At 40.6% G+C, this 9,763-nt stretch overlaps 1 protein-coding gene across 1 annotated transcript; it reads right to left on the bottom strand.

The window, feature by feature from the left end:
- Window positions 1-170: 170 nt before the first annotated feature.
- LOC137013444 (myosin-6-like) lies at window positions 171-9,535 on the bottom strand. Its single transcript, XM_067377198.1, has 32 exons — window positions 9,179-9,535; window positions 8,785-8,941; window positions 8,609-8,636; window positions 8,421-8,523; window positions 8,148-8,240; window positions 7,998-8,061; window positions 7,804-7,902; window positions 7,605-7,708; window positions 7,342-7,480; window positions 7,130-7,248; window positions 6,884-7,033; window positions 6,627-6,797; window positions 6,233-6,542; window positions 6,035-6,105; window positions 5,725-5,930; window positions 5,437-5,560; window positions 5,188-5,324; window positions 4,850-5,105; window positions 4,506-4,748; window positions 4,248-4,424; window positions 4,023-4,168; window positions 3,842-3,932; window positions 3,369-3,758; window positions 3,138-3,264; window positions 2,928-3,046; window positions 2,642-2,838; window positions 2,341-2,524; window positions 2,088-2,253; window positions 1,871-1,995; window positions 1,426-1,734; window positions 1,135-1,338; window positions 171-1,034 (listed from the first exon to the last, which is right to left on the bottom strand). Exons 1-32 carry the CDS (start codon window positions 9,404-9,406, stop codon window positions 726-728), a joined length of 5,346 nt encoding a protein of 1,781 aa, XP_067233299.1. The 5' UTR covers window positions 9,407-9,535; the 3' UTR covers window positions 171-725.
- Between the last annotated feature and the right edge of the window lie 228 nt (window positions 9,536-9,763).

The raw sequence follows: 9,763 nt of genomic DNA, 5'->3' as shown, positions 1-9,763 counted from the left end.
CTGTATCACGGCTCTTGGCTCTCAGCTTGTTGACCTGAGATTCAGCAATATCAGCCCTCTCTTCTGCCTCATCCAGTTCATGCTGCAGCTTACGGAACTTGCCCAGATTGGCATTGGCCTGTTCCTCCTAAACAACACATCATGACCAGTTAGGGTGGGTATGTTTTGTATTCCCAAAATCAGATGTCATATATTGTTAATTAAAAAACAAAAACAAAAAAAAAAAACTACATTTTGAAAATTATATTAGTATATACCAAATATCAAGATCTGCAAAAAATTCCAGGAAAAATAAATGAATAAAAAAAAAAAAAGAGGATTATTCTAAACATACCGCCTCCTCAGCAGATCTCTTGTAGGACTTGACTTTCAGTTGCAGTTTGTCCACCAGATCCTGCAGACGACTTAGATTCTTGCGGTCCTCCTCAGTCTGCAAACAGAGCACACAATGATTTCATTGTGTCTCTATTCTTAAATTATATGAATGGTATGAATACAAAGATATTTATTTTTATATGAGAGAATGTGACCTGGTAAGTGAGCTCCTTGATGCGTCTCTCATATTTACGGACTCCTTTCACAGACTCGCTCGCCTTTCTCTGTTCAAGCTCCACCTCATTTTCCAGCTCTCTGACCTAAGAGATGTGTAAGAGGATTAGCTAATCAAACTAAAGTATTTTAATTGCAGAAAAAAAAAAAAAAACTGTAGACATGTTTTAAAAATGTCAGCAACTTACCCTGGCTTCCAGTTTCTGGACCTGCTTCTTGCCACCCTTCATAGCAATCTGCTCAGCTTCATCTAGACGGTGCTGCAGGTCCTTGATGGTCTGCTCCATGTTCTTCTTCATGCGCTCCAGATGAGCACTGGTGTCCTGCTCCTTCTTCAGCTCCTCAGCCATCATGGCAGCATCAGTGATGGCCTTCTTGGCTTTTTCCTCAGCATTCCTGCACTCCTGCACTGCTTCCTCAACCTCAGTCTGAAGCTGAGTATTATCTCCCTCCAGCTTCTTCTTCTGATTCAGCAGGCTGGTGTTCTGAACATGGAAGATATTGACATGCATGTAGTCTCTAGTTGATATTGTGTACTAAGAGAGGGTTTAAAGGTTTTATTTGTCTAATAAAGATGTGTCATACCTGAGAATGCAGGAGCTGAACTCTCTCACTGACATCCAGCAGTTCCTGCTCAGCCAGTTTCCTTCCTCTCTCAGTCTGTTCCACCAGGGATCTCAGCTCATCCAGTTCAGCCTGCAGCAGATTGTTGCGTCTCTCCACAATGGCAATGTTCTCTTTTAGATCATCATTACCACGAAGAGCATCATCTAGTTGCAGTTGGGCGTCCTGTAAATTAAAATTTTACAAATTAAAAGACTGCAGAATTATGCTTACCTAAGCAATATGACATCTTGATTTGCAGATTCATCATACTTTGAGATGTCCATGAAGACCCTTGAGTTGCTTCTGGGCTTCTGCTGCCTGTCTGTTAGCCTGGCTGAGCTGAATCTCCATCTCATTGAGGTCTCCCTCCATCTTCTTCTTCAGTCTGAGAGCTTCATTCCTGCTGCGAGTCTCTGATTCCAGTGAGCTCTGCAGGGTATCCACCATTCTCTGCTGGTTCCTCTTGGCCTGCTCCATCTCTTCATCTTTCTCAGCCAGCTTACGTTCAATATCAGCTTTGACCTGATTGAACTCCAGTTGGGCCCTCAGGATCTTACCTTCCTCATGCTCAAGAGAACCCTTTCAGTTGATGAGAAATATTTAAATAAGACTTTTTTTTTTTCTTTACCATGTAGGGTTACTATTGCATATACCACACCTTGAATATTTATTACTTAATGGTAACAGAAAATGGAACATTACACAATAGATATACCTCAGCCTCCTCAAGAGCAGTTTGAATTTCAGCTTTTTCCTGCTCCAACTGCTTGCGAATTTTCTCTAGCTCATGAATGTTCTTTCCGCTCTCGCCAATTTGTTCAGTGAGATCAGCAATCTCCTCTGTTTAATAGAAAAGTTAATGATAATTAATACACAGAAAGTCGAGAGAAATATTTCATTTATGTGATATGTGAATGCTCAGATGAGGGCACCTTGGAGGTTCTTGTTTTCTCTCTTCATAGTTTCCAAATGATCCAGAGACTCTTCATAAGAGTTCTTCAGCTTGAATAGTTCAGTGCTCAGAGATCTGGCTTCCTTCTGGGAGCTTTCCAGCTCACTCTGAGATTCCTCATATTTCTGCTTCCATTCAGCTAGGACCTGTTGATAGAATCGGACTTTGATTAGCTACCATTAAAGGTGAATGTACACAAAGATTATTTATCTGTAAGGATATTATGCATTCACCTTGTCAAAATTCCTTTGCTTCTTGTCCAGAGCAGCAGCAGCAGCATTGGATCTCTCCACATCCACCATGAGATCTTCAATCTCATTCTGCAGCCTGTGCTTGGTCTTCTCCAGAGAGGAACATTTAGCATTGACAGCTTCCACAGCTTCTTCTGCATCTTGTAGACGCTGAGCAAGTTTCTTCCTTCATGAATAAACAGAATTTATTCCAAAAAACTTAGTGAGAATTTTATCTTTCAATAAGAACAAGATTTTGTAGATGAATCAAAGAACAGGAAATACTGTATTTCCTGTTTCATACTTGGCATCCTCCAGCTCTTCAGTCCTCTGGATGGCATCAGTTTCATACTTGGTTCTCCACTGAGCCACCTCAGAGTTTGCCTTGGACAGACTACGCTGCAGCTCAGCCTTGGCTTCTTGCTCCTCCTCATATTGCTCCCTCAGCAGATCAGCATCATGGCGAGAGGACTGAACTGCATGGGCCAGGGCATTCTTAGCCTATGAGGTTTGGGAATTTCCTGTTAACAATATACACTGGAATGCAATGGACAGTTGGGTAATAAATCCTTTAAAAACTAAACTTATACCTTGATTTCCTCCTCTAGTTGTCTCTTGAGGTCCTCAATCTGCTGGGTATAGGACTGTTTGCCTCTTGTTAGCTGAGAGACCAATGAATCCTTTTCTTCCAGCTGTCTAGAAAGCTCCCCTAGATAGAAGTTTAACCATTACATTACAGAAAGTAGTGTACAATCTTGAGTAATTGTCTAACAATACTATTTCCTAATCAAAGTACATACCATTCTCAGTTTGTAGCTTAGCTTTTTGCATGGTAAAGTCATTTATGCTGCGCTGTCCTTCTTCATATTTTGTTCTGTATTCTGACATCTGGTCCTCAAGGGTCCTGCACATTTTCTCCAAGTTTGCCTGGATAGATTAAATCAATTAATCAAACTGAAGCAAAACAGTTGATGAAAAAAAGTTGCAATGAGGAATGCCTGAAGTAAACATGGAAACAAGATTTCCATCACCTTGGACTTAGAAAGCTGCTCCATGTTGGAGACCACATCATCTAGTTCCAGTCTGAGTTCACTCTTCTCTTTCTCCAGCTTCTGCTTCACTCTCTGGAGGTTGTCAATCTGCTCTCCCAGATCAGCCACACTGTCTGCATGTTTCTTCCTCAGTGTAGCTGCAGTGGCCTCATGTTGCAGAGTGGCCTCTTCAAGGTCTCTGCGCAGCTTCTGGAACTCAGCTTCACGTTTCTTGTTCATCTCAATCTGGGCAGCGGTGGCTCCACCAGCCTCCTCCAACCTCTCACTGATCTCCTCCAGTTCTCTGGACAGATCAGCTCTCTGTTTCTCAACTTTAGCACGAGCAGCTCTCTCAGCCTCCAGCTCCTCCTCAAGCTCTTCAATACGAGCCTGGTAATGTGAAGAAAATCAAAGTTAAAGCTAGAATTATCTACTGTCTAACAGTCCCTATTTTTAAGAGTCATAAAATTTACCTGCAGCTCCTTCAGTTTCTTCTGGAGTTGGGCTGCCATTGCCTGCTCATCTTCAATCTTGCTATTAAGCTGACTAATCTCAAAATCTTTCCTGTGTTGCAGAACATATTTGATTACCATAATTAATAATTATTAATGAGCTGTATTCCTGAATAATAATTTCCCCCTCTGGAAAACACACTTTTTATTCCTCTCTTCCATTTGCTGTTTGTCATTTTCCAGGTCCATCACGCTCTCTTGGGTCAACTTTAAGTCTCCCTCGAGCTTCCTCTTTACCCTCTCCAGATCCATACGAAGCTTCTTTTCCTGTTCCAGGGAACCCTCAAGCTGGAAGGATAATATTTTGTTCAGCATTGTAAATGTCACCTGTTTTCATTTACGACAGAAGTGTCAACAAACCACTCACATCATCCACTTGTTGCTCCAGCTTGGCTTTGGCTTTGGTGAGTGTGTTGACTTTGTCTTCCTCACTCTGGAGGTCATCCAGCGTTTGCTGATGGGCCTCCTGCAGAGCTTTCTTCTCCTTGGTCAGCTTAGCAATGATTTCATCCAAAGCTGCCATCTCTTCTGTCAGGTTTTTAACCTGTAGAAATGTGTCATTGTATCAACAGACTCTTAACACGCAATTCTTGCATCTCTAACATTTTCAGTGTTGAAAACTGACCTTGTTCTCAGTGGCATGTTTCTCTTTCTCTACTTTGGCCAGAGTGAGCTCAAGATCATCAATGTCCTTCTTGAGCTCAGAACATTCATCCTCCAGCTTTCGTTTCTTTGCAGTCAACTCAGCATTCATTTCCTCTTCATCCTCCAGTCTCTCAGTCAGCTCTTTGGTTTTGGCCTCAAGTTGGATCTTGTTCTTGATCAGGCCCTCACATCTCTCCTCAGCATCACAAAGATTATCTTGCTCCTGTTTACAGATACAGAAAATTATTTGTATTCAATTCAAACAACTCAACGTTTTATGTAATTATACATTTTATTCATTAATTTATAAAATCATAAACTTACAGCTTGGACTTGGAGTTGCAGGTCATTCTTCTCTTGAAGAAGAGAAACCATCTTTTCTTCAAGTTCCTTTCTGCGGGCTTCAGATTTGGCATAAGCCTCCTTCAACTTCAGGAATTCTTCCTTCATATTGGCCATCTCTTTCTCCGCTTCAGCAGATCTCAGCAGTGGTTTGATCTTGAAGTAGAGCTTCATCCAGGGCCAATTCTTGACACCCATGAAGGCACGTACATTCCACTGGATCACAAGCAATGCATCTCTGCAATGTAATATTGCACATTAATATCTTAAACCAATTAATATTATGATCTCAAATTTATTGAGAATCTCTGATTTCTAACCTGCGGTCAACAATCTTCTGGAACTCAATTCTCGAGAGAAGACCACGAGCTCTTGCTTGAATACCAGTAATGATGAGAGCAAGGCGGTCATCTCTCATCTCTTCAAGGGTACCCAGAAGACCAGCCTTGAAGAACACCTTCAAATAAATATAAGAATTGTAGTTTAGGAGAATCCATAAAATAAAAAAATATAAATAGTTTCATGAACACAGGGATTTCTAGACCATTCTGAAAAATGGTCTGTCATACCTTAGTATGTCCAAACTTGTACTGGTTGTGATCAATGTCCAGAGATCCCAGTAGTTTTTCTGCTCCTTTCCTGCTGTCAATAAACTGTCCCTCAGGGATAGCAGCAGGATTCAGGATGCGGTATCTGTCACAATCATGGGATTCATTTAAATAAATGCTGTTGTTGTTGTTTTCAGTTACTGATTTTAGTTTATATTTTTGCCCACTTTAGCATTTTATATGTAATAAATGAAGAAAAAAACAAAAACTTTGACACTTAACAGAACCTGTAATCAAAATTACACATACCTCTGCTTGAAATCTCCATACAGGATCCTGTTGGGGAATCCCTTTCTGCAGATCCTGATGCCCTCCAGCACACCGTTACAGCGCAGCTGGTGCATGACCAGAGGATTCTCCATCGCCCCAGGAGTCTTAGTCTCATTGGGAATGATGCAGCGCACAAAGTGAGGGTGAGTTGACCTCAAGTTGGTCATCAGCTTGTTCAAGTTCTCCTGTGGGTTGACATTATCCATGATGCTGCCCATATATATATTTAATGGTTAAGAAACCAAATAATAGTGTATTATTCATTTCAGTATGAAAAACCATATGTTACCCTGTGAAGGGCAGACACAGTCTGGAAAGAAGAGCCCTTTTTCTTCTTCTCCTTTCCTTTGCCACCTCCTCCTCCTCCCTCCGTGGCTGTTGCAAGAAATAACATGTTCATAAGTATTATGTATAAGTAAATATCACAAAGGTTTCCTTGTATGTTTCTAGGATTTTTTTTCTTCTGAGTAATTTGTCTACAACACACCTGAGTCAGCACCAGCATATCCAGCAAACAGGAGAGCCAGAAGTTTCATGGTGGACTTCTGATACAGGCCAACAACCGTCTCATTTAGAGGATCCTTGTTCTTCACCAGCCAGTTACAGATGTTGTAGTCCACAGTGCCAGCATAGTGAACCAGGGAGAAATGGGCCTCTGGTTTACCTTTGACAATCCTGGGCTTCTGGAAGTTGTTTGATTTCCCCAAATGATTGTCATAAAGCTTAGATTTGAATGTTGTATCACTGGCTTTGGGGAACATGCACTCCTCTTCAAGGATGGACATGATACCCATGGGCTAGCAAACAGTAGAATAAGGGGTTTCAAATTAGATGAGCAGTATTGATCCATTACCTGAGATCTCTTAAATTCAAAAACTCACTTTTTCAATGAGATCAATACAAGCCTGCAAGTCCATGCCGAAGTCAATAAATTCCCAGTCAATGCCCTCCTTCTTGTATTCTTCTTGCTCCAGCACAAACATGTGGTGGTTGAAGAACTGCTGCAACTTCTCATTAGTGAAGTTGATGCACAGCTGCTCAAAGGTGTTGAACTGCAGGTGGAATATATTGTAGGATCACAATGGCAAAGTAAAAAAAAACAAGTTCAATAATAAATTATCCATTAATTTCATCTTACATCAAAGATCTCAAATCCAGCAATGTCCAGCACACCAATGAAGTACTGGCGAGGCTGTTTGGTGTCCAGGGATTGGTTGATTCTCACAACCATCCAGAGGAACATCTTCTCATACACTGATTTGGAAAGAGCACCAATAGCGTAGTACACCTGTCCAAAAGATATTAAAATGTTATGGAATAATGTGTTTTATGGTTATGTTAACAGTGTGTTATGAAGGGATGTTAATCATGAAGTAGTCTCCACCTGCTGGACATTCTGTCCCTTGGTGACCCACTCATTTCCTACTTTGACTCTTGGGTGGCACAGAGCCTTGATGAGATCAGCAGAGTTCAGACCCATCAGATAAGCTGATTTATCAGCATCTGTTGTTAATAAAAAAAGATGGTTTATGGTAATGAATCTTCTATTACCCTATAACTGTATGCATTATGTCAGCATTTTGTACTAATACTGACCCTCAGTCCCATCAGCCTCGGCCTGTTCCTCTCTTTGCTTCTGTTTGAACTTCATGTTGCCGTAGTGCATGATGGCACCAACCAGCTTGTAGATGCTGTTCTTCTCCTCTTGGGTGAAGCCCAATACATCAAAAGCTTCCTGGAGAAAATGTTTACAGGTGTCTCTAATTATTTACTGCATTACATTGCATGTTTCATGGACTTTAGTTCTAAACCTTGTGAAGTCTGTATTAAAAAATGTATGGTTGTTTTGGATAACGCACATCTGTAGCCATCAACTCGTCCGCATCATCAATAGAGGCCACTTGCGTCTCTCCTTGGGAGATGAAGGCATAGTCGTAAGGATTTGCTGTGATCAGCAGCATCTCTGAGAGGATAAAAGATGTTTTTTTTTTTTGTTTTTTTTTTTAATAAATAAATTAAAGAACAACATTATGTCTCATCACTTGTGATTTTGCTTACCCAAAAGTTCTGGTTTCTTCTGAGACAGGATCTGGTAAAAGATGTGATAATCTCTCTCAGCCTTGAGCTGGAAAGTCACACGGGATTTCTCTAACAGATCTATTTGTAGAAATTAAGTTAAGCATTTACATTCAGCTCATTGATCTTTAAGAATGAGAAAAGTTATAAAGGATTTATCAAAAGATTTTGCTTACAAGTCTCAATATCAGCAGATGCTAGCTTTCCACTGGCAGCAAAGTGAATGCGGATGAACTTGCCCTGTTTATAAACAACAGCCACCAATGCAATTTCATTTAGGTAAAAAATATCAGCATATTTTGAAACTGGAGGCAGATAAAACTCACAAATCTGGAGGAGTTGTCATTCCTGATGGTCTTGGCATTCCCAAAGGCCTCCAGAGCAGGATTACACTGGATGATTTGATCCTCCAGAGTACCCTAGAAAAACAGACATTAAAAAACAGCTGAGAATTTTGTATTTTAGCTGTTTTTTATAGTAAAATTTATGTTAGAATTGCACCCTTAAAGTATAAACTGGCTAATTCATGTAATTTGTTACTTTATACCATTTATCAATGCATAGGTCTCTGAGGTTAAATCCTTGTATCTGTTTCTAACCTTCTTTTCACTCGTTTCCTTCTTGCCACTACTAGCAGCAATGCTGGCAAAGTACTGAATGACTCTCTTGGTGTTCACAGTCTTTCCAGCACCAGATTCTCCACTGCCAACACAAACCAGTCTTAGAAATTCATGAAAAAATTTGTAAAAATTAACAAAGTCAAAGCCCAGGATGTAGAAAATCTTACGTGATAAGAATGGACTGGTTTTCTCTGTCTGTAAAAAAAAAAAAAAAATTATACATGTGTATGTAATATGCATAATACATGAACATTAAATTATTTTCACTAGTTACTGACAGCCTGTACTATTTTTAAGGCATGGTTGTATATAAAACATTTAAAGAATTGTCAAGTAGACGCACCTGACAGCATGTACTGGTAGGCATTGTCAGAGATGGAGAAGATGTGAGGAGGAGCTTCACTCCTCTTTTTCCCTCTGTAAGCAACGACGACTTCCTGGTTGTACACTGGCAGCCACTTGTAGGGATTCACAGTGACACAGAAGAGCCCAGAGTAGGTCTGTACGAGATTCACAGAAGGATTAGATCTGCTCATGCAAGATAAAGTGCGAGTGTTTTAAGACTCGACTCACATTTACATTTACATTTATGCATTTGGTAGACGCTTTTATCCAAAGCGACTTACATTGCATTATACTATACATTTGTATCCGAGTATGTGCAATCCCTGGGATCGAACCCATGACCTTGGCATTGCTAGTGCCATGCTTTAACCACTGAGCTACAGGAAACTCACGTAGATCATCCAGGCTGCGTAACGCTCTTTGAGGTTAAACAGCACAGCGGGCTCGTGCAGGAAGGTGAACATCGCCATGTCCTCAATTTTATCAAACTTCGGCGGGTTCTGAGGGTGAATATCAGCCTCCTTCACGGTTACTGTCTGTGGGAACATGAGATTTTTGACTGTCAAAACAGCAAACTCAGCACAATACAAAAGGTATTTTAATGTAGAAAATGTCATCATCAGGCAATTGCACTTTGTGACTATTTAAAATCCCCCAATTAATCATAACGCCAACACGAAATCTCAAACTTACCGTTCCCTTTGAAGTCTCACAGGTGACTTTATCACCATCTCGACCGATAATAGATGCCTTGAGATACTCCTCTTCAGCATCAGGAACAAAACATTCCTTCTTCATGTCAAAGGGGCGCGTTTGGGCCTCCAGACGCTCCTTGTCTGATTTCCTGAGGTACGGAGCAGCAGCTCCAAATTCCGCCATCTGGGCATCCCCCATCTTTCACCAAGACTGCTGTTTGTAATTGTAAGTGTAAGTGTAAATAATTATTAGTATATGAGATATTATATATATATTAGCAT

The sequence above is a fragment of the Chanodichthys erythropterus genome, chromosome 23, assembly GCF_024489055.1.
Source record: "Chanodichthys erythropterus isolate Z2021 chromosome 23, ASM2448905v1, whole genome shotgun sequence".
NCBI lineage: Eukaryota > Metazoa > Chordata > Actinopteri > Cypriniformes > Xenocyprididae > Chanodichthys > Chanodichthys erythropterus.
Note: the sequence above shows the minus strand (reverse complement) of the source record. Positions and strands in the feature narration are given on the sequence as shown.

What these genes read in the sequence shown, in the direction of transcription:
- LOC137013444 (XM_067377198.1), bottom strand. Translation starts at nt 9,406, where the DNA reads ATGATGACATTTTCTACATTAAAATACCTTTTGTATTGTGCTGAGTTT. An exon ending in TATGGAGATTTCAAGCAGAG is followed by an intron (nt 5,561 to 5,724) that starts GTATGTGTAATT and finishes TGATTGTGACAG; the next exon opens with ATACCGCATCCTGAATCCTG. An exon ending in AGCAGCTTTCTAAGTCCAAG is followed by an intron (nt 3,265 to 3,368) that starts GTGATGGAAATC and finishes TAATCTATCCAG; the next exon opens with GCAAACTTGGAGAAAATGTG.